Genomic DNA, 22,112 nt, shown 5'->3' with positions numbered 1-22,112 from the left:
CCTCTCTCCTCTCTCTCCTCTCTCTCTTCTCTCTCTCCTCTCTCTCTCCTCTCTCTCTCCTCTCTCTTTCCTCTCTCTCTCCTCTCTCTCTCTCTCTCTAAGTAATCACTACACCCACTGTGAGGCTTAAACTCATGACCCCAAGATCAAGAGTCACATGCTCTACTGACTAAGCTAGGTGCCCCCCATCTTCTCCTATTTTTATAGCAGCCCCCAAGGCCTGTATTCCAGGTTTTTCTTAAATTCATTATCTCCACCAACATAGGAACCATTAGCCTTCTATCTCTTCCTTTGTCAGTACTATAACAAATAGATCTAGTTCTAGCCTTTCAGAGTCTGTCTCCTTTTTAAAAAAATTGTTTTTTAATGTTCAGTTTTGAGAGAGAGAGAGACAGAGTGTGAGGAGGGGAGGGGTGGAGAGAGGAGGAGGCACAGAATCTGAAGCAGGCTCTAGGCTCTGAGCTGTCAGCACAGAGCTCAGTGCAGGGCTCGAACGCATGAACCGTGAGATCATGACCTGAGCTGAAGTCAAACACTTAACACCCTAGGCACCCCAGAGTCTGTCTCTGAGAGGAAACAAGAAAGTGGAGGTTGTTACTTTGGATATTTCCTTCTCTGGGCCACTTATTTTCTGGCCATGTTACCTGAGAGGTGCTTGTGGCTGAGAGCCCAGGACTTACTACTTGTTACTTCTAAACCCAGTTTGGGATATCAGTTATACCCATCTGGCCCTCTCCCCTCCCCTAGATTTTTCTGTCATTATCGTATAGTTGCATCTTTCAGTGTTCTCAGAATTTGTGTCCAATCAGGGCCTCTTGGTTCTGAGTACAAGTTGGGGGGAGGGGGGCAGGGGGTCATCCCAGTCTCAGCAGCCTGGGATTATCCCTCTGGCAGGAATGCAGTGAGGAAGAGGATGGCTACAGCAGTGAAGAAGCAGAGAATGAGGAGGATGAGGATGACACTGAGGAGGCTGAAGAAGATGAAGAGGAAGAAGAGGAGATGATGGTGCCGGGCATGGAAGGCAAAGAGGAGGTATGTAGGGAAGGGGAGCAGTGAATCTGGAAAAGCCAAGAGGCTGATGTAATTTCCCTGATTGTGATTTGAGGACAGGGGATCTCCTTGCTGCCTTAGTACTGAAGTCCTGGTTATGCAGGGATATATGCTACAAGCGGAACTAGGTCTTTAGGGTAAAATTAGCTCAGAAAAGAAAGCATGCTCTAGTCTTTGGAAAGTACATGCCCCTCCTGTTTGTTAAAGCTCTCTTGGTGGTGCCAGTGAGAGGAGAAGGCATAAGTGAATGGTCGAGGAGCACCAATGAAGCGCTTGTGTCCAGAAGCTCCCATGTTGCTTCCTTTCTTCCTTTTAAGCCTGGCTCTGACAGCGGTACAACAGCGGTGGTGGCTCTGATACGAGGGAAGCAGTTGATTGTAGCCAATGCAGGAGACTCGCGTTGTGTGGTGTCTGAGGCTGGCAAAGCTTTAGACATGTCCTATGACCACAAACCAGAGGATGAAGTGGAGCTAGCACGCATCAAGAATGCTGGTGGCAAGGTCACCATGGATGGGCGAGTCAACGGGGGCCTCAACCTCTCCAGAGCCATTGGTAAGGGCCAGGAAAGCGTGGGAAAGACTTCTGGGGTCGTATTCTCTTTCAGACTACCTAGTAGTAAACTTTAATCTTAATAGACCCACGTACCTTGCCAAGTACTTTGGTATCTATTACCCCTGTCCTTAAAACATCTCCATGAGATAGGTGAAATAGCTGTCATTTTTGGATGATGAAAAAGGTGAGTGACCTATCTAAGGTTTAGCAACCTGAAAATAGGGGTGCAACTAGAAAAACTAGAACTCAGTTTTTCATTCATTTAGATTATGGAACTTTGTCAAGAAGGGAAATGAACGGCAAGGCTTGACTAGCCTTAAGCACAAGTCTGTGGGGAGTGTCTAAACTATTCATCAGCCAGCCATTCCTTTACTTCAGGAGACCACTTCTACAAGAGAAATAAGAACTTGCCACCTGAGGAACAGATGATTTCAGCCCTTCCTGACATCAAGGTGCTGACTCTCACTGACGACCACGAATTCATGGTCATTGCCTGTGATGGTATATGGTGAGCACCAGTGGAATGCCCTAAAATTCCCTCTTTTATGCAGCATTACTTCTCTTAGAGGTCTCTGAGCTGGTTTGGTTTTATCATCCCTCTAACAGCTGCTTTCAGCACCTTTTCTCAAGCTGCTCTAGAATTAGAGCCTAGGCAGACACCTTGGTGTCAAAATCCCCAAGTCTAAGGCAGAGCCAAGGAAGGACATCTCCATAGGTGTTTGCATTGGCACTGGGGGGCTGTCGCCTCTCTCTACCCTTCTCTATTCTGCTTTGTTGGGACTAAAGAAGAGTCTATTGTTTTTGACCACAGGAATGTGATGAGCAGCCAGGAAGTTATAGATTTTATTCAATCAAAGATCAGTCAGCGTGATGAAAATGGGGAGCTTCGGTTATTGTCATCCATCGTGGAAGAGGTGAGTGCCAAGGTGGAGGAGAGAGGGTGTCTGGTCTGCATAGCCGGGTTTTTGTCTTTTGACCAGAGCTGGGAAGTATCGTTAATTACTGACTGATTCCAAACTCTGACTAGAAATTTCCACTTCCTGTATTTTCCTAACATATCTTCATGCCTGTTGCACTAGCCAAGTGGCCTGTTTTGGGACATGTGTTGCCTATTCCCCTCTTTCTGCCACCCTGCTTAGCACAGTCAGCCCTCTTGTGGGGATTTAGGTTCCTAGGAAGGTGTTCACACCCTGAAGCTGAGCTGCCCTGTCCCTTTTGTAGCTGCTGGATCAGTGCCTGGCACCAGACACTTCTGGGGACGGTACAGGGTGTGACAACATGACCTGCATCATCATTTGCTTCAAGCCCCGAAACACAGCAGACCTTCAGCCAGAGAGTGGCAAGCGGAAACTGGAGGAGGTGCTCTCTTCTGAGGGGGCTGAAGAAAATGGCAACAGTGACAATAAGAAGAAAGCCAAGCGGGACTAATGGTTGTCCAGACCCCTGCCCACCTAGACTTTTCTGAGCCCTCTGGACCTGAGACTGAGTTTTGTCTTTTTCCTTTAGCCTTAGCAGTGGTTATGAGGTGTGCAGGGGGAGCTGGGTGGCTTTACTCAGCCCATTCCAAAGAGGGCTCTCCCTCCGCACAGCAGCCTGGGAGCCTCTGCTGTCTTCCCCCGCCGCCTCCTTGCTCCTTGGGGCTCATCACCGGTTCTGTGCCTGTGCTCTGTTGTGTTGGAGGGAAGACTGGCGGTTCTGGTTTTTACTCTGTGAACTTTATTTAAGGACATTCTTTTTTATTGGCGGCTCCATGGCCCCCAGCCGCTTGCACCCGCTCTCTGTTGTACACTTTCAATCAACACTTTTTCAGACTAAAGGCCAAAACCTAATTGTGCCCGTGGTGTCCTTTTTTCAGTACTGCTGTCCTGTCCGGCCCACCCAGAGTTCCCTGACCCTAGACTCGACCTCACTGGTGGCTCTACCAAGCTCCTCTGTGCACTCGTGTGCGTGTCTGCGCGGGCCCCCCACAGTGCATGTGCCCCATGTACATGTGTGTGTCCCAAGAATGTGTGGGGCAGAGGGGGCCCACGTATCGCAGCTCCCTGAGCTGCTGGCAGGCTGGCCCAGCGTCACAGTTCATCCTCACCCCCTCCTGGTGTCAGGAATGGTTTCCTGGTTACTCCAGGTGGGAGGTAGAATCAGCCAGGCGGCGACTAAGACTGAAAGCAAGGCCGAGGTTTCTCCTGCCCTCCTCACCGGCCTGTTTTCTATCTGATCTCTGATTGGCTCGGTCGCTTCCTTTCGTCACAATCACTTCCTGGTCACGCTGTGGTAGTTTTTGCCGCTTCTGCTTTCCACGGACTACGCGTCCCGTGTGGCTCTGCGGCAGCGGAAGCGGAAGCGAGGACGGAGGTACCAGCTGGTCTCCGTCGGGGGGGGGTAGGGGGCTCCATGAATGGACGCGGCGGCGGCGGCGGGAGCGGCCTGAGCTGGGCGCCGGGGCCAGGGCCGGGGGCTGCCCGGGGCCCGCGCCGCTGCATGGGGGCGGCCCGCGGGCCTTGAAAGGAAGGGCGGGCGGGCGGGCCGGATTGGGAGGGGAGGGGCCGGGCGGCCGCAGGCCGGAGGCGCGTCGGGCTGGAGCCGGTCACGATGCCCCGAAGGAAGCAGAGCCACCCGCAGCCCGTGAAATGCGAGGGGGTCAAAGGTCAGGGGTCAGGGGCCGCAAGGGGGGTGGAGCGGGGGTGGGGTCAGTGGAGTGGGTTCAGGTCGGGGTAGAGGGGGACTCCTGAGGGATGGGGTGGGCGATCTGGACTCCTAGCTTCTACTAAGAGAACCCGAGCTGCGAGTACGGGAAGTACGGGCTGCGAGGGCTAGCTCCCGGGGTGCGGATGATGGGCACGGTTCCTGAGGGACAATCTACAAGCCCCCTCCCCTCTTCAGTGGATACCGAAGACTCCCTCGACGAAGGACCTGGGGCCTTGGTATTGGAGAGTGACTTGCTACTAGGCCAGGATCTGGAGTTTGAGGAGGAAGAGGAAGAGGAAGAAGAGGAAGGTGACGGCAACAGCGACCAGCTCATGGGCTTCGAGAGAGACTCAGAAGGTGGGTTTGAGGGATTTGATGAAGGATTAGTGACCACTGGAACCTGGGCCCTTCAGGAGCCAGGTTAGGATTTAGTGCTAGTGAGCTAAAGTCGGAAACAGTGCCACAACCTAGAGATGATTTAGTTTAGATTTGAGCTGGATTTCATTTGCCCAGTTGTTCATTGAGCGCCATCACTTTATTGAGGTGAAGTTTGGGGGCCTGGTCCAAAGGTGGTATGAATAGGACAGTGGATGACAGAGCAACTGGTTAAAGTTAATGCCCTTTAATAACCTTGTCCTTCTGCTTAACACATTCCTTCTGTGAAGTTCACTTGAAGGGATTCAACCAAACAACTTATTATTCAAATTAAGTTATGTCTAATCTAACTCCTTTTCATCTGCAGCACAAACCCCTTTTGTATTGAGATTTTGGTCCCTATCAAGTATTCTTGCACATTCCTTTCCCCTGTGATTGTAACATCACCCCACCCTAATCTGCTGCAAAACTTCCCCACTTAATGCTACCTATACTAAGGATGTTTCTGAAAATCATCGAGGGAATTCATGTAAAAGAGAATCCATCCTTTAGGTGCCTTACTTTGTTTTCACTTCTCTCCAGATTTTGCTTCACTCTTTTCATTTTATAATCAGCTCTGTACTAAAAAGGACCTTACTAATACAGAGCTTAGAATGAGATGTCAGGTCTCTGCCTTGTGTACTTGTACTTTTTTTTTTATCCCAAGAATCACCCAATTACATTATTCATTTCAGTCTGCGGTCCACTGTGAGCCTTTGCTCTTTTTCAGTGCAGTGGAATTAGGTACAACTGTCATCAGTAAGTTAGTCCAGGCTCAGAAGCAGAGAATTCATAGTGAATTTTCAGGATCACTGAAGTGAAGAGTGGAGCCAAACAAGTGGGGAGACACCAGTGAGAAAAGCAAGTTTGGAGCCTGGTCATATTCCATGTTGATGTTTCTTCTCATGTCTGTCTTACCAGGAGACTCTCTGGGGGCCAGGCCTGGGCTTCCCTATGGGCTGAGCGATGACGAGTCTGGGGGCGGCCGGCCACTAAGTGCTGAGAGTGAAGTTGAGGAGCCAGCCAGGGGTCCAGGGGAGGCCAGGGGTGAGAGGCCAGGCCCAGCCTGCCAGCTGTGTGGGGGGCCGACAGGTGAGGGGCCGTGTTGTGGGGCAGGAGGGCCGGGTGGGGGGCCCCCGCTGCCCCCACGGCTATTATACTCATGCCGCCTCTGCGCCTTCGTGTCCCACTACTCGAGCCACCTGAAGCGGCACATGCAGACACACAGCGGGGAGAAGCCGTTCCGCTGTGGCCGCTGCCCCTACGCCTCAGCCCAGCTCGTCAACCTGACGCGACATACCCGCACCCACACTGGCGAGAAGCCCTACCGCTGTCCCCACTGCCCCTTTGCCTGCAGCAGCCTGGGCAACCTGAGGCGGCATCAGCGCACCCACGCGGGGCCCCCCACTCCTCCCTGCCCGACCTGTGGCTTCCGCTGCTGTGCTCCACGTCCAACCCGGCCTCCCAGTCCCACAGAGCAGGAGGGGGCAGTGCCCCGGCGACCTGAAGGTAAAAAGCCAGGGACCGAAAGAACCTGGGACATGGGTGGGTGGCCTTAGGGATACTTGGTTGGATTCATAGCCCAGGCCTCATTGTCCCCACAGATGCTCTGCTGCTTCCAGATTTGAGCCTCCACGTGCCACCAGGTGGTGCCAGTTTCCTGCCGGACTGTGGGCAGCTGCGGGGTGAAGGAGAGGGTCTTTGTGGGACTGGATCAGAACCACTGCCAGAGCTGCTGTTCCCTTGGACCTGCCGGAACTGTGGACAAGAGCTGGAGGAGGGGGAGGGTGGTCGGCTGGGAGCTGCCATGTGTGGGCGTTGCATGCGAGGAGAGGCTGGAGGGGGTGCCAGTGGGGGGCCCCAGGGCCCCAGTGACAAAGGCTTTGCCTGTAGCCTCTGCCCCTTTGCCACTCACTATCCCAACCACCTGGCCCGGCATATGAAGACGCACAGTGGCGAGAAGCCCTTTCGCTGTGCCCGCTGTCCCTATGCCTCTGCTCATCTGGATAATCTGAAACGGCACCAGCGCGTCCACACAGGAGAGAAGCCCTACAAGTGCCCCCTCTGCCCCTATGCCTGTGGCAACCTGGCCAACCTCAAGCGTCATGGTCGCATCCACTCTGGGGACAAACCTTTTCGGTGTAGCCTTTGCAACTACAGCTGCAATCAGAGCATGAACCTCAAACGCCACATGCTGCGGCACACAGGCGAGAAGCCCTTCCGCTGTGCCACCTGCGCCTACACCACAGGCCACTGGGACAACTACAAACGCCACCAGAAGGTGCATGGCCATGGTGGGGCAGGAGGGCCTGGCCTCTCTGCCTCTGAGGGCTGGGCCCCCCCGCACAGCCCCTCCTCTGTGTTGAGCCCTCGGGGCCCAACAGCTTTGAGTGCCGCTGGTAGCCGGGCTCTCCATACAGACTCGCCCTGAACCAGGTCCTTCTCCCTCAGGGCCCTACGGATTAGCCCTGACTGTCCTGTGCGTTTTATACAGATGGACCAGAAGCCACCTTCTACTTCCTCCCCCGCTGGCCAGGGGCTCCACAGACTAACCTAGGCACTCACTATATGGACCAGCCCAAACCCCATGGGCGGGGGGCCCATATGGACCAGGGGGCCTTGCCTTGACTGATGCACTTCATGAGCTCAGTGAGAAGGGCCCTGTATTCACCTCCACTGCTCCCAGGGGCAGTAGAGGAACTGGCTGGGGGACTGCCCAGCCTCCCACCTGTTTATTTAACTTATTTCAGTGCTTTATAATAAAGGAAACACTAACAAAGCCATGTCTATGCTGAGTTGGCAGTGGCAAGCACAGCTCCGCCTTACCCTTAGCACAGCAGTCTGTGCCATGATGGGGGAGCAGGGGCAGTGAAGGGAACCAGAGGTAGGCAGCAGTCAGGCTGAGTTTAATGATGGGGAGTTGGGCCAGACCGTACACAGACCTCTGCCCATCCCCTTGGCCCATGGCCCCGAGAAGCCAGAAGCAGCCCCGGGGGAAGATGCGGTTCTTCCCCAAGGCAGGTAGCCATGGTCCCTTGGACTTTGTGCAAAATACTAAATGCTAATTTGGCATTAAGGGCCAGCTCTGAAAAAGAGAGAACAATCCTTTGTGCAGCCAGCCCAGGGGGTGGAAAGGAAGGTGGGTTAGGAAGCCCCTGGCCAAGAGAAGGAGGGAAGGAAGGAAAAGACCCCCTGGCTTGGGGGATACAGACACAGGGCAAGTTTCTGAACATTCCTCCAGGGCAGAGGGCAGACATCTGAGCACTGGAGATCACAGATCCTCATCTCCAATGCCCTCGAAGGCAAAATTGCCGTGGACATCACTGGCACTGGCATCTGTGCTGGGACTGCCAATCCCCCGCAAGCTCACGGCACTCAGCTTGCTCTGTAACAAAGGCAGGGTTGGCGTCAGAGGGCTCGAGCCTCCCTGAGACTCCCCTACCAACACCAACCTCACCAACCCTCACGGGAAAACTCACTGAGAGTTTGACCATGGACTCCCGGCTGGCATCGGGGGACTCCTGGGGAAGAGGAGGCAGAGGTGTCAAAGAGCTCACTGGGGGAGGTAAGGCAAGGCTAGGAGGTGGGGTACTGATCTGAAAGCAATACTTACAAGCAGGGGTGGGGACTTCACCGCTTGCTGGCTGTCTGAGCGTCTCAGGGTGCCCCCTACTCGCCGGCGCAGCATCTGGGGATGGAGACACGAAGCGCTGATAAGGGCAGAATTCCCTTTGGACTCCCGTCACTTCCCCTCCCTCTCAGGAGAACACCCACACCTAGGACAAAAGGCAGGGAGAGCACAACCACTCAGCTGCTTGGCCCACACGTCTGGCTTACCTTCCTGATGCTGCCACCAGATTTCTTCACCATCAGTTCGTCTACCATAGACTGCAAGCAGATACTCATCATGATCGCCTGAGGGCAAGAAGAGAGCTCAGCTTGACTAGAGTGGTCATCCTGAGCCCAGGTCCCCTAAGATAAGGGCTCCCACTCACATGGAGTCCTGGAAGCCCTAGACTTGGGTATTTAAGAGAGCGGTGCAATGGGCTCCAGAGGAGGCCTGAGGGTGGGCTCACACCTGGGGGCTGGTGATGGTGACCCACTGTAGCCGGTCCTTGCTCATGAGGTATTCAAAAGCCAGTTCCAGGCGCACCTCACCCCGGCCCCGGCCTGGGCTGCTTGTGCCTCCACTGGGCAGTGGCACCTGGGAGAGAAAGGGGAGTTAGGCTGAGATCATTCTGACCAATCTGCCTCCCTCCTTGACCCACCCATTCCTGAAGCTCAAGGCTTGCCAGAACACCATCTCAAAGGCCTACCCCAACTCACAGAGGAGGTGACCCGCCAGCACCGCATGCGGGTGACCCGGAAGGAGCCTTCCCGGAGTTGCTGGCCAGGTAGGCGGAGCTGGAGGCTAAGCTCACTGTTGCCTGCACTCACTACCACCGGACAGTCCTTCTCTGGGAAGTCAGCCACACAGGCATCGAAGCGCAAGTAGCCATAGTGCCGCAGTGTCTGAGCCAGCCGCAGGAACTGAAACCCAGTCACCACAGGGGGCGGGTCAGGAAGGGAAATGGGGCGAGTCAGAAAACAACCCCTGAAAGAAGAAAGGGAAGCAGGCCTACCTCCTTCTTAGAGACCTTCTCTTGCAGAGATTTGAGCTGCCGGTGCTGCTCCTTGGTGACCAGAATCCACCCACGCTCAATGTCTGATACCGTCTACAGTAGAGATGGGGGGTGGGGGGGCAGGGTTGGAGCTCCCAATCAGAGGTCCAAGGAAGGTGTCCAGTTACCTCTGTCCATCCTGACCCTTAGCCCCACACTTGAGCGACCTCTTTGCAGTGAGTCTTTGACTATATCAGCTTACAAAGTAAGGAGAATCGATTGTGCCAGATGCCCTGACAGTATTCTAGGAACTTCCCCACGAACTGGGGAGTAAAGACACGAAGAGTTTTCTTGGCAGAGTGAGACACCAGTATCTATCTCAGGGGAAGAGTTTCTGAGGCAGCTCCAAGCTCACCTGAGCATAAAGCAGGTTCAGGCCAACCCGGTTCTCCATGACATCGTCATCATAGGCAGAGTCCCAATAACTGTGAGGCCAAGGGGTGGAAAGGGGATAATGGGACTAAGGTGGGGTAAGGCGAGAGAGGTAGAATAGAAAACAGGAGGAAATCTGGACTTTTGGGGCAAATGGCGGTACGGTGGGACGAAACTTGGGAGGCCTTGTCCCAACGCTATTCCCTTGTCCAGGTATTCTATCTCAGTATGTGGCCCAGTAATCGAGTCCAGCGCCCTTCCCCCTCCTCCCAACCCAGCCCTGACCTCTTCCTTAGCACAATCTTATACTCTTGACTCCGAAGACTGGTAACAGATACATAAGGCAGCTCAAACTCTTGCAACTTCCGTATGACTATGGGTTAAAAAAAAAAAAAAAAAAAAAGGAAAATGTCATGAGACTCAAGGGGAGAAAAGCCAAGAGAGAAACTCTAAGTAAATGTTACATTCTGGGAGGGATTAGGGGGCAAATTCACCACCAGATGCACAGGGAACTAATCAAGTCCACGAAACTCACAAGAAAAGGTTCCGTCCTCTTTCTCTCGAACTAGAAAGAGACTGAAGTATCCGATCAAGTCATCTGGAAGATCCAGCTTTGCAGACACAGCCTGGGAATAGGGAAGGAAGTACAGCTCATCATACTGGCTGGTTCCAGTCACCCCGAAACCTGGGGCCCTGAGGTGCAGGGGAGGAGGGGCAGTGCAGTACAAGTGCCTCACCTCTAGGACATCTTCAGTCTGATCTGAAGTTAGCACATTGACCAGAACTTTCTGCCCGTTGCTGAGCAGCACTTCCAAGGAAACTTCCTCTGTGGGGACCTGCTGTGTCTCCTGGTTGTGAACATACATGCGAATGGAGGCACTGCCTTGTTAATACATGCCCAGCATCTAGCTCTGACCCTTCCCAAATCCTCTCTATTTCTAGATCCTTCTAGTGTCCTTATTCTCAGCTGCTTAATTACAGGCTGGGTTTCCTTGATTTCATTAGTACAGTAGAAGCCTTACCCCATAAAAAATGGTGCCTGGATGACTCTCTTGTAGCCACGACCTTAAAATGACACAGCCCTACAGGAAAGTCCTTCCCTTAAATCTTGGTTGCACCCAGAGCCTTACCTGTTGTGCCCGACGCAGGAAGCTGTTGAAGGTCTCACTGCTCCCAAGCAGCGGGTCTTGCCGAACTGTGGGGACAAGAGGACAATGTTGCAGTGACTTAGGGCTCCGTGACTCCCCCAGGTCTTTTTTTGGTAGGTTCCCCCCTACCCCATTTCCTGGACTAGTGATGGCCTGTCACATCCCCCAGCTGGCCTCACCTCACTCACTGTTTGCATAAATTCTTCACCTGCCCCACCCTTGGCTGCCATCTAGTTGAGTCCAGTCTATAGAACTAGGGAAATAACAATGATGTTAACCTGAAGCACGTCAGATAGTTCTCTCCGCACCAATCTGAACTGCTTTAAAACTATTTAGCATTACGTTAGTATTTCCAAACTGTGTTAGTATACTGACCAAATTGCTTTGCTGATACCCAGAGCATCCTTGCATGCTTTCTTAATTAAGTAACAGAGGAAATAAAAGGCTCCCCAGATGTAGAAATTAATTCAGGACGGTCTACAGAACCAGTTGTTTTGAGTCTCTATCCCATAGTTCTCAACAGTTAGCCTCAAGTTCCCTCCAACCACTCACCAGCTTGCATGTACTTCTCTAACTGCTCTCTCCTCTGTTCTACCTCAGCAGGTGTCAGAGAGAAAAGCTTCTTTGGGGGAAATGCAGGAAGAACATTGGCCCCATACTCCTTCCGAAGCTATTTGGAGAAAGAGATACAACCCTTCACATAAACACAGCAAATGAGAAATGGTAATCCACACTCACAACGTTCTCTTGGGCTCCCTTCCCTTACCTCGGTCTCTGCTCCCCCATCTAGCCTGGTCATCCAGGAAATAATTCCTTTGGTGAAGGTAGCATGCCACCAGAGCCTGTTCCTCTGTTCTAAATGTAAGTTGTTTCCTATCTTACTGTGTACAAGTCAGCCCCTTCACAGTGTGTGTGTATGTGTGTGGAGGGGGGAGAGGGTGTTGTATAGGTCCAGGGCCTAGGGAGCCAGCCCCCTGATTATTTAGCAAGGCTGTGTTCATTGAACCCTCACAGGAAGCAAAGGGCTTTCCAAGGAAAATTTCTGTGCCTAGTAAATATAGCCAAACATGAACACAAAATGTCTTAGGACTTAACGGGACTTTGCAGATCAACAAATCCAGTTTTCAGTCTTAGAAACTAAGGCAAAAGAAATTAGGTAACTTGCGCAGGGCTGCACAGCTAGTTATCAGTGGAATCAGGACTCTGTACTGAGTCGAAAAGAGCTTGCAATCTGGTGAGTAGAACGCAGAAACATTGCATCACAGACACAGGATTACTGAACAGCTAGGCCCACTGAAAGTTGCTGAAGAGCACAGAAGAAATTGGTGAATGGTTTTATGAGCAGGGAAAAGAATTTCAAGTTGCAGCTCAGATGACAGAAGGAATGTGCTTCAGCGGCAGAGGGGGGAGGTCGGTTTTTCCATGCACAGGCAAAGGCTGAAGTAAGACTGGGCACAAGGAAGCAGAAAGGCGGATGTGAGTTGAAGGAGAAGCAGTTAGAGCGGCAGACAGTACGCTTCTGAGGGAGTTCCCCGGAAATGTCAATCGATAACATGAAGCACCAGATCCTCCCCAGTGGCAGTGATTAAAGGGAAACTACACAGCCCAGGGGCAGCGACGAGGGGAAACACGGAGACACTGATGCCCCGTCGCAGGAAAGGGCTTGAAAGCTGCCTCAAGGCAGGGGTGCTGGTCCCACCTGCTCGTGCAGCCCCAGGAGCTGGCTGTAGCGCACGCGACAATGCAGGACTCCATTCACGTGAATATTATAGGCCTGAAGACACAAAAGCAGGCAAGCATTTTAGGGTCGCAGTCTGGGCGACCCCCTTGAAAGCCCTGGCCAGAGGTTGCCTGACACAGCTCCGCCTGAGTAACGCACCGAGATCTTCCACGGGCTTATCAGTCTGTTCTCCCCAGGGCCAGGTCGCAAAGCAGATGGACCAGCCCCGGGGCAACGGGGGCGCTGGTGCCGCAGTCCCCCTCCCCAAGAGGCCAGTGTCGCCCACCAGAGCAGCCGCGGCCCAGCCAGGGGGAGGCGACGCAGGCGAACAAAAGACCTGAAGGAGCTGGGGCGACCTTTGGACGAATCTGAGACGGGCTATAAGCTCCCAGCGAGGCCGTCGGGAATCGGCTGCCTGGGAAAAAGGCCCCAAGGGGGGCGGCCAGGCCTCGGAGGCCGCTCAGAGAGGGCTCCGGCCCGTTATCCCCGCCCCTGCCCGGCCCGGCTCCGGCCGCTCCTCACCACGTAGGCGGAGCCGCCGCTGTCCCCGCTGCGGGACTCGGTTTCAGGAATGGAAAAGTGCATGTTCCCTGCGGCAGGGCCCAGCCGGGCTCCGGACTGACAGGGCTGCAGCGGCTTTACACGCTCGCCTCCGCCGCTCAGCGCGTCCCCGCTGCCTCACTCGCCATTTTGGGGGGGAGGGGGGTTGCGATCAGAGGTAGGAAGGGTGGTGGGACGTCCGCTCTAGGGCGCGGCCCCTCCGGCATGCTGGGGATTGTAGTCTAAAGAGCAAGAGCGGACTGCCAGGACTGGGAGCCCAGAGGTGAGAAGGCCCTCATCGGTGCCCGTAGCCCAGGGCGGAGCTCCAGTGCACGTCGGAGATTGTAGTCCGCTGGGGGCTGCGCGCCACGGGTGTCGGCCCAGGTGGCGCTGTAGGCCTAGGGACCGCGGCGGGCGGAGCCTAGGACGGAGGGTGATGGCTGCCGTGGCTGTGGCTGTTCGCGAGGGTGAGTGAAGGGCGGGGGCGCACTAACAGGTACGCGGAGCCTCCCGGCGCTGTACGGCTGCGGCTGAGCCCTGAGTCCCTCTGGGTGCTGTCGTTTCGTTCCGGCGCCTCTCCGGACTCTGGGGCGCACCGCCTGGGGCGCAGTTCGGCGCCGCGCACCGGCTGGCTCCGGCCAGAAGGGCGGGGGCCCCTCTGGGCCGCCTCCCCCGCCTTCCTTTTGATCCTGCCGCGCACTGCGTCCTCACGCGGATCCCTGGCTAGCCTCCCTCCTGGCGGCCGAGCCGTGCTCATGCCGACCCAGCAGCCGGCCGCGCCGAGTGCGGGGCCCCCCAAACCCTCCCAGAGCCTCTCTGGCTCACTTTGTGACCTGTTTTCTGATGCAGATTCGGGGTCTAGGATGAAGGCAGAGCTTTCTACTCGGCCTGGGGTAAGTGAGCCTGTCCTTCCAAAACCCCTGCCAAGCGCTACGCAGCAGGCTGTCAGCTTCATTCTAACCCCGCTTCCATCCCCGTTTCGCTTTATTTCTCGGGAAAGCCAGCTTTTACAGAATTCTTTCACCCCTAACAGTATGTGACTCTGATCCCGGAGGAGAAGCTTCGATCCCTATGGGATGTAAGCTTGTAACAGCTAGCAGGTTAGAGTTAGGAGTAGGGGTTTTACCTTATGGGAATCTTGGAATACTCCAGCAGTGTTGTTCTGTGTGTGTGTGTGTGTGTGTGTTTTGTTGTTGTTGTTGTTGTTTATCTTTGGAATTCTTGGGGAAGAGCAATATTCTATGTCTGTGTCTCAGGCAGGGGGGAGGGAGATGACCCAAGAAGAGAAGCTGCAGCTTCGGAAGGAAAAGAAACAGCAGAAGAAGAAACGGAAGGAGGAAAAGGGGGCAGAGCCAGAAACCGGCACTGCTGTACCTACAGCCCAGTGTCAAGGTGGGAAGCTTTTTTAAAGGCCGGGGTTGTGGAACTGGTAGAGGGCTGTGTGGGAGAGAAGAGAGGGAGATAGGACAAAGTTGGTTTGAGCAAGTGAAGAGCGGGTAAGTTTAGATAAACAAGAGCTTTGACTGGGGCGTAGATGCTACCTGCCTGGGGCTTGGACACCTCTTCCTTCTATCTTTAGTAGGTCCAACCAAAGAACTAGCAGGACCTGGTGGTCAGCTGGCCACTGCTGGGGGGAAAGTTCCAGCTGGTCGAAGTAAAGCTGAACTTCGTGCTGAACGGCGGGCCAAGCAAGAGGCCGAGCGGGCCCTGAAGCAGGCCAGGAAAGGGGAACAAGGAGGGCCACCTCCCCGGGCCTGCCCCAGTACGGCGGGAGAAACCCCCTCAGGTACCTTCCCTTCATTTCAGGACCTTTGTTGATGCCACTTCTGGTGTTAGGTCAGGCTTCCCCGCGGTCAAATACCTCTCCTGTCCCATTCTTTGCCTTGGGACCAAAGAGCTCAAAATTTTCCCCTCAACCTCATCCTGTCTCTGTTTCTTCTACCTTTTTTCCCCCGTCTTTTCCCCTCCCCCGGTCCAGTTTTCCTGATGTGCCTTATGCCTTAAAAGCAGATTTCTCATGACCACCTATAGTGTCTTGAAAACATAATCATTATCTTTTAGGAGTGAAGCATCTCCCTGAGCACACTCAGGTTGATGACCTCACGCTTCTGAGAAGGCTTGCTAAGAAACCAGAGCAGCAACAGGTAGGAAGTGGTTTCGGCGTGTGGCCAGGAATTGCCTAAGGAAGACGGGAAAGAGGGGGGAAAGGTGCTCAGGTCGAAGTGAGACCCTGCCTGGAGAAGAAGGGCCTTTGGGTCAAAGTAGCCTCACCGTTTACTTTTTGTCACTGGTCCTGTTCCCCTGTTTTGTCAAGGTTCCTACACGAAACGATTACGGATCCAAAGTCAGTCTCTTCTCTCACCTACCCCAGTACAGCAGACAAAATTCTTTGACTCAGTATATGAGGTAGGATTCTATGAAATTGTCATAACTTTTAAGTTCTAGGAATTTGGGTGACTTAGGGTTGAAAGCGACCGAATATTTGAGATGGGGTCTGCGGGAGGAAGCATGGCCACAAGGCAGAATTCTCGAGGAAATGGGGGTGTCTGTGCTGGTGAAGGAAGTTCCTTTTCATCAGGGGCAGGTGGGCAGTAGGTGCTCAAGCTCCCTTGCAAAGTGTGTGACACCGCCATCCCATCAGCATCCCATCCTCTGTGATCCACCCAGCCATGGTGCGACTCGGCCTGCAGTACTCCCAGGGCCTGGTCAGTGGCTCCAATGCCCGCTGTATCGCCCTGCTTCGTGCCTTGCAGCAGGTATGTTGTCCCGTGCCCTCTAGGACCCAATCCCCCCTTCCCCAACACTACCTCAGCTTCTGTCACCCAGAGTAATCTCTGGGGGACGGGGGATGACTGCATCCTCAGAACTCTTTCCCCAGTGAAGCTTGCCCTACCCTCTCTTCCCCCCACCCCTTTCAGAGACCTTTACTAGGGGACATTTTGCCGATCACCCTGTGTGCCCTGTAGGTGATTCAGGATTATACAACACCTCCCAACGAAGAACTCTCAAGGGACCTAGTGAATAAACTAAAGCCCTACTTCAGGTAAGGAGGCCACTACACGTCCTCTCCCACGTCACCTGGTCTGCGTCTAGCACCCTTTCTCTCGCTCCTTTACCTCTTGTTTCATTTTTTAAAGAAAAAAAAATGTTAAACGTGAATGTAAATGGTAAAGAGTCACATAAACGTGAGGTATTGTCTTTGTAGCTTCCTGACTCAGTGCCGTCCCCTGTCGGCAAGCATGTACAACGCCATCAAGTTCCTGAACAAGGAGGTCACGGGTGTGAGCAGCTCTAAGCGGGAAGAGGAGGTGATGAATATGAGGAATGAGCAAGGCATGCACCTGGGGGTCCAGCTGAGAAAGACATTCAGGACTCCCAGGAGGGACAGTGCAGCTATTCTGCCCTGGTCAACACTTAGGGAAGTGGTTGGGTTGTCTGACTTGGGCTCTCTTGGAGTCCATCATTGTACATGTATCCAAGCCTCTAGCACGATAATCAGAGGAAGAAATGTGTCCATTTCTTGTTTCCTAAACATCTTAATCCATTTAGGCCAAGTCAGAGCTTCGAGCAGCCATTGATCGGTATGTGCAAGAGAAGATTGTGCTTGCGGCTCAGGCAATTTCCCGCTTTGCTTACGAGAAGATCAATACTGGAGATGTGATCCTTGTATATGGATGGTATGGTCCAGACCCTATGCCTGAGAAAATTGGGGAGGGAGACAGTCTGAAGAAGGGAGTGCCACTCTGCCCTTTCGGAATGAGCTGGCTGATTGTTAGTGAAATCTGTAACTGAATCCTCCTCTCCGTTCACTCCAGCTCATCTCTGGTATCACGAATTCTTCAGGAGGCTTGGGCTAAGGGCCGGCGGTTTCGGGTGGTAGTGGTGGACAGCCGGCCACGGCTAGAGGGAAGGCACACACTACGTTCTCTGGTCCGTGCTGGGGTCCCTGCCTCCTACCTGCTGATTCCTGCAGCCTCCTATGTGCTCCCAGAGGTGAGGGCAGATGAAAGGGACTCCAAAGTTGGAGGTAAAAGGGTGTAGTTGTATAGACATAATCTCATCTTCCTAAGGTTACAGTTATTTAAAAATACCAGAATTCTGTAGCCCTGTTTAATATTTAATGGGAAAAACACCTACGGCACAATACTGAACAGCGTAGCTATTGTAAGAACGTTATATTAAACTAGCAGCCACCACGAGGAAACAGGACAAAAGTAATTTTGGAGTTTAGTTTTCCTGTGGGAGGTGCAAGGCTCAGTGGTCAGGTGTTTTCCAAGAAGAAACATCGTTAAGCTTTGTCATTGGCTTAATATTGCTGTCCTGGGCAGGAGTTGGGAACCTTTTTCTGCATTAATCACGTACCACATTTTCTCCCCCTCTCCACTGTTCAAAACAAATAGGTTTCTAAGGTGCTATTGGGAGCTCACGCACTCCTGGCCAATGGGTCTGTGATGTCACGGGTAGGGACAGCACAGCTGGCCCTGGTGGCACGAGCCCATAATGTGCCAGTGCTGGTCTGCTGTGAAACATACAAGTTCTGTGAGCGTGTGCAGACTGATGCCTTTGTCTCTAATGAGCTAGGTAAGAAGCCCAGGAGGGCAGGAGAGAAGATTCTAGAGATCTGAGATTTGGGAGGGAGAGGGAAGGTTGAACTACAATTTGTCTTCTAAAAGGACATGAATGGGTACGTCCCCCATTGCAGATGACCCCGATGATCTGCTGTGTGAGCGAGGAGAACATGTGGCCCTGGCTAATTGGCAGAACCACGCATCCCTCCGGTTGTTGAATCTAGTCTATGACGTGACCCCGCCAGAACTGGTGGATCTGGTGATCACGGAGCTGGGCATGATTCCTTGCAGTTCTGTACCTGTTGTTCTACGAGTCAAGAGTAGCGACCAGTGAGTGGGGGAACACAGGGTCAATAAATGTCATGCTCCCTACATTCAGCAACTCTGCCGCCTTTGTATCTCTTTTAGTATCGTCATCACTTAGGTTAGAAGTCCAGATTCTCCAACCCCTCTTTTATTTTCTTTTCAGTTTATTTATTTTGCGAGATAAAGAGCACGCGCATGAGCGGGGTAGGGCAGAGAGAGAGGGAGAGAGAATCCCAAGCAGGCTCCGTGCTGTCAGTGCAGAGCCTGACACAGGGCTCGATCCCATGAAGCATGAGATCATGACCTGAGCCGAAATCAAGAGTTGGACACTTAACCGACTGAGCCACCCAGGCGCTGCTGTAGCCCCTCGGACCTGTACCAATCTCAGACCTTTATGAGCTTCTCCAGTGACTAGTTCCATGCCAATGCTTTGGGGTCAAAGTGAAGGTCAGTATGGACACCAAAACTGATCCAGGTCATCAGACGTTTTTCAAGCATCTACATGCCAGACACTGAGCTAGATATGAGGAAGAATATAGGGACACATTAGAGAGCTATCTTTAGTATTTTAGTATAATTACTATTATATTAATGTTAGATAATTACATATTTAGTATAATTATTATACTACTATGTCAAATACTTAACATATTACTAATCTTAATAATAAGTATTTAGTATTCTCAGCATTGAGAACTTACTTTGTGTCAGAAATTGCCCTTTCTGATACACTTAGGAAGGTTAAGATAGCACTACGAAGAGAAATTTTACAGATGAGAAAACTGAGACACGTAAAGTTAAGTGACTTGCCGAGGCAATGCAGCTGAGGCACAGAGAGGCTAAGTTACTGGCCCAGGGTAACATAGTAACAAAGCAGCTCCTGATCTCAGTCATTCTGGATGGAGAGACTAGGTCCCTAACTTTTATACTCTCTGCCACTGAGGGGCACTCCTCCTGGTGGAGAGAGACAGACAGTATCTGCAGTATGACAGCAGTTCTACTAGTCATATGAGCAGAGTTTCTAGGAGGCAACCATGGATGACACCAGGAGCTCAACAAAGTTGAAGACCTCACAGGGAGCATCTGTCTGACCTGTGAGGGTAGGGAGTTTCCCAGCTGGAAAACAACGGGAAGGCAGATCAGCAGAGGGAATGGCTTGAACACAAAAACAGAATAGGCTTTAAAATAGACACAGTTCCAGTGTGTCAAGTGGTGTGGTGAGGCTAGACCTGAGGCTCGTGTGGAGAGTCAGTGATAAAGCTGCGAAGGAGGTTGGGTTGGGGCCAGGTTGTGAGTCTAACCATTGTGGTTAGCCTTAAAAAAAAATGGAGAATCATCCATTTGGTGTGTACATGTATGTGTTTTATTGGGAACTTTCAAAGGGCTCTGAAGTAGAGTGAACCATTCTATATAAGAATCCCCATCCCACATATAATAATTATCAAGATTTGCCACATTTGCTTTCATTTTATTTCCTTTTTTCCCCTTGCTTAAGCTACTTTAGAGCAAATTATCATTTCATTTCACTCCTACAAATCTCAGTATGTGTCTCTAAAAAATATGGAACGATATTATAACGCTATAATACCATGTTATCGTTACTTAATTCGTTTTTAGTATTGTCCAATCTGTAATCAAATTTCCTTGATTGAAAAACTAGATGTTTCACAGTTGGTTTGTTTGAATCAGGATCCAAACAAATCTACACATTACATTTGGTTATTCCATCTTCAATTTCTTATAATCAAAAACAAATCTCTTCAGCCTCCCTTCTTTTATCAGGACATTGATTTCTTCAGAAATCAGGTCATCTTATAAAATGCTCCCCACTTTGGATTTGACTGTTGGTTTCCTTGTGGTGTCATTTAATTCATTCCTTTAACCCTTCTATTTCCATTCAACTTTTTGGGCGAGAATACTTAAGTGGTTCTGTGTTTCATATTGTCTCACATTGAGAGGCAAATAGCTGTTTGTTCCATGTTCAGTGATGAGTAGATCCAGCTTTAAAGTTTTTAAGTTTATTTTTGAGAGAGAGAGCAGGGGAGGGGCAGAGAGAGGGGAACAGAGGATCTCAAGTTGACTCTGTAGTGACAACAGAGAGCCCAGTGTGGGGCTTGAACTCATGAATGGTGAGATCATAACCTGAGCCAAAGTCGGACGCTTAACTGAGACCCCCAGTTTTAAAGTTTCTCAAGTGTTCACTTAGTGGCTTTATCCGCTGGTGGTTATTGCCTGAATTATTTCACTGGGGGCTGCAAAATGACTCCCCCCTAATTCTATCCTTCTTTCCTAGTTGATAATCTTATTTAAAAAATTCCTTCCCAGTAGTTATTTATTCTGAATTATAGTTCTTATTGGAAAGACAGGATAAATGTTTCTTTCCTTTTATTTGCTAATTTCCAAGAATTGATCACTATTTGTTTCCAGTGGCATACAATGAGTAGTTATTGGTTAGTTGGCTTTCTCTTTCTCTTCCTCTCCCTTTTTTTTTTTTTTTTTAAGTATTATCAACTCATGGGTTTTTTATGTATTGAGCATCTTAATCATTAAAATTAAGCAAAGATCCACAGGATCAGCTCTATACTTTAGGAAGGTAACTGATAGAGATTAGAGGCAGAGAAACAGATCAGCTGAAAGATTGCCTTCAATCAAAATTACAAATGCACCTAAACTTTGGTCCAGCAACTCTGCCTCTAGGAAGTTATGCTACCTACCCATATACTTACTCATGTGTGAAATAACAAGGTTATTTATAGCAGCTAAACCACCTAAATATCCATTAATATTAACAGGTTGATCTGTGAACAACACATTTGAACTGCGTGGGTGCACTGATATGGGTTTTCTTTGTTATAATACAGTACTGTAAAAGTATTTTCTTCTCCTTATGATTTTCTTAATATTTTCCTCTTTCTAGCTTACTTTATTGTAATACAGTATACGATACATATTAACATACAAAATACATGTTAACTGATAGTTTATGAGCTTCCAGTCAACAAGAGGCTATTTAGTAGTTAAGCTTTGGGGGGAGAAAAAGTTAACATGTGGATTTTCCACTACTGCACTGGGGTTGGCACCCTTCACCCCTGTGTTCAATGTCAATGATATACTACATTCATGTCATTACTAAGCAGTCACGATAATGAGTTAGTTTTTATGTACAGAAATTAAACAATCTCCAAAGTACACTGAGTTAAGAGAAGCCAGATGCAGGACAGTGTGTCATTGCTGTTTGAATTAAAAAGGGAAAGCTATATATGCATTTGCATGTGTGTATGAATATGTAAAATATTTTTAAACTGTAACAAAGAACTGCTTCTGTGGATATGGAGACAGGTGGAGTCTTCACTTTACATCCTATGTATCCTTTGAATTTTGAGCCATGTAAATATCTTTTTCCAAAAATGAATACAACTCATGTAAGAGATTTTGCAGTGAAGTCAAACATAGCCTAACTGAGGCAACAGGAGTGGAGACATTTATTCATTACAGAAGTGTTTGAAGCTGAGAGCTGTCCATCCGTCAAGCATTTCAGATAGAATGTACTAGGGGAACCCTAGCCTCGGCTGCACCCAATTTTGCGTTCTCACAAAGTTGGTCCTAAGCCACAGTGCAGCCTTACTTTGCCTTTAGAATGCTAAGAGGGTTAGGATAGGAGTCCCCATACCCCTGCTTTTAGGTCTTAGCTAGCTCCTCCCACGTTTTTCTTAAATGTTTTGTGTAACCAAGGGAATTTAATAGGTAAGGGTTTTTGGAAAGAGAAAGGCTGGTTTACTCCACATATTCCGGTTCCTATTTATACGTCCTGAACTCTCCTAGTTGATAGGTGGAGACTTGTGAAGTTTATATAGCTTTAAATGTCTCAGGAAAAGGCAGAAATGTGTTACTTTCTTTTCTTGTCCACCAGCCTCCCACCTCCCAGGGATGTTTATTGTTGAGAGAGAAAGCATGATGGGGGGCAGGGCTCTGAAGCCAACTCGGCTGACAGCAGAAAGCCTCCTGGGGGGCCTTGAACTCACAAACCTGAGATCATGACCTGAGCAGAAGTAGGGCTCTTAACCAGCATCGCCCAGGGAGCGAGTGGGGCAAGGCC

The 22,112-nt window shown here is 51.0% G+C and overlaps 4 protein-coding genes across 8 annotated transcripts in view; 3 read left to right on the top strand and 1 right to left on the bottom strand.

Moving 5' to 3' along the window:
- PPM1G (protein phosphatase, Mg2+/Mn2+ dependent 1G) overlaps positions 1-3,436 on the top strand; it is a 19,312-nt gene extending 15,876 nt beyond the window's left edge. Inside the window, exons 6-10 of the mRNA XM_039238481.1 lie at positions 895-1,032; positions 1,368-1,602; positions 1,981-2,110; positions 2,414-2,516; positions 2,824-3,436. Coding sequence (XP_039094412.1) covers positions 895-1,032; positions 1,368-1,602; positions 1,981-2,110; positions 2,414-2,516; positions 2,824-3,030 — 813 coding nt within the window. The 3' untranslated portion in view covers positions 3,031-3,436. The remainder of the gene's footprint in view (positions 1-894; positions 1,033-1,367; positions 1,603-1,980; positions 2,111-2,413; positions 2,517-2,823) is intronic.
- Positions 3,437-3,908: 472 nt separating this feature from the next.
- Positions 3,909-7,480, top strand: ZNF513 (zinc finger protein 513). Of its 2 annotated transcripts, none has more exons than XM_039238441.1 (4): positions 3,909-3,954; positions 4,483-4,644; positions 5,623-6,210; positions 6,306-7,480. In XM_039238441.1, the coding sequence occupies exons 2-4, from the start codon at positions 4,620-4,622 to the stop codon at positions 7,130-7,132; spliced, it is 1,440 nt and encodes a 479-aa protein (XP_039094372.1). In that variant the 5' UTR covers positions 3,909-3,954; positions 4,483-4,619; the 3' UTR covers positions 7,133-7,480. The 2 variants fall into 2 exon arrangements, with proteins under 2 accessions (XP_039094372.1, XP_039094371.1); XM_039238440.1 differs by lacking the exon at positions 3,909-3,954 and adding an exon at positions 4,144-4,246.
- Positions 7,481-7,586: 106 nt separating this feature from the next.
- On the bottom strand, positions 7,587-13,371 carry SNX17 (sorting nexin 17). Its single transcript, XM_039238442.1, has 15 exons — positions 13,125-13,371; positions 12,582-12,656; positions 11,435-11,552; positions 10,865-10,929; positions 10,472-10,582; positions 10,270-10,360; positions 10,020-10,107; positions 9,718-9,787; positions 9,324-9,416; positions 9,028-9,231; positions 8,780-8,905; positions 8,539-8,616; positions 8,315-8,389; positions 8,181-8,222; positions 7,587-8,086 (listed from the first exon to the last, which is right to left on the bottom strand). The coding sequence occupies exons 1-15, from the start codon at positions 13,185-13,187 to the stop codon at positions 7,973-7,975; spliced, it is 1,413 nt and encodes a 470-aa protein (XP_039094373.1). The 5' UTR covers positions 13,188-13,371; the 3' UTR covers positions 7,587-7,972.
- A 168-nt stretch (positions 13,372-13,539) lies between these two features.
- On the top strand, positions 13,540-18,088 carry EIF2B4 (eukaryotic translation initiation factor 2B subunit delta). Of its 4 annotated transcripts, none has more exons than XM_039238439.1 (13): positions 13,540-13,609; positions 13,992-14,035; positions 14,399-14,534; positions 14,725-14,928; positions 15,204-15,286; positions 15,457-15,548; positions 15,784-15,898; positions 16,109-16,185; positions 16,348-16,450; positions 16,692-16,819; positions 16,958-17,135; positions 17,543-17,723; positions 17,845-18,088. In XM_039238439.1, exons 1-13 carry the CDS (start codon positions 13,579-13,581, stop codon positions 18,042-18,044), a joined length of 1,572 nt encoding a protein of 523 aa, XP_039094370.1. In that variant the 5' UTR covers positions 13,540-13,578; the 3' UTR covers positions 18,045-18,088. The 4 variants fall into 4 exon arrangements, with proteins under 4 accessions (XP_039094370.1, XP_039094369.1, XP_039094368.1 ...); XM_039238438.1 differs by having other exon boundaries at positions 13,541-13,609; positions 14,722-14,928; XM_039238437.1 differs by lacking the exon at positions 13,540-13,609 and having other exon boundaries at positions 13,828-14,035.
- The last annotated feature ends 4,024 nt before the right edge of the window (positions 18,089-22,112 follow it).

This window comes from Hyaena hyaena, unplaced genomic scaffold (assembly GCF_003009895.1).
Source record: "Hyaena hyaena isolate Hyena2069 unplaced genomic scaffold, ASM300989v1 scaffold_140, whole genome shotgun sequence".
NCBI classification, from domain to species: Eukaryota; Metazoa; Chordata; class Mammalia; order Carnivora; family Hyaenidae; genus Hyaena; species Hyaena hyaena.
The sequence above is the reverse complement of the archived record's forward strand: the minus strand, read 5'-3'. Positions and strand labels throughout refer to the sequence as shown.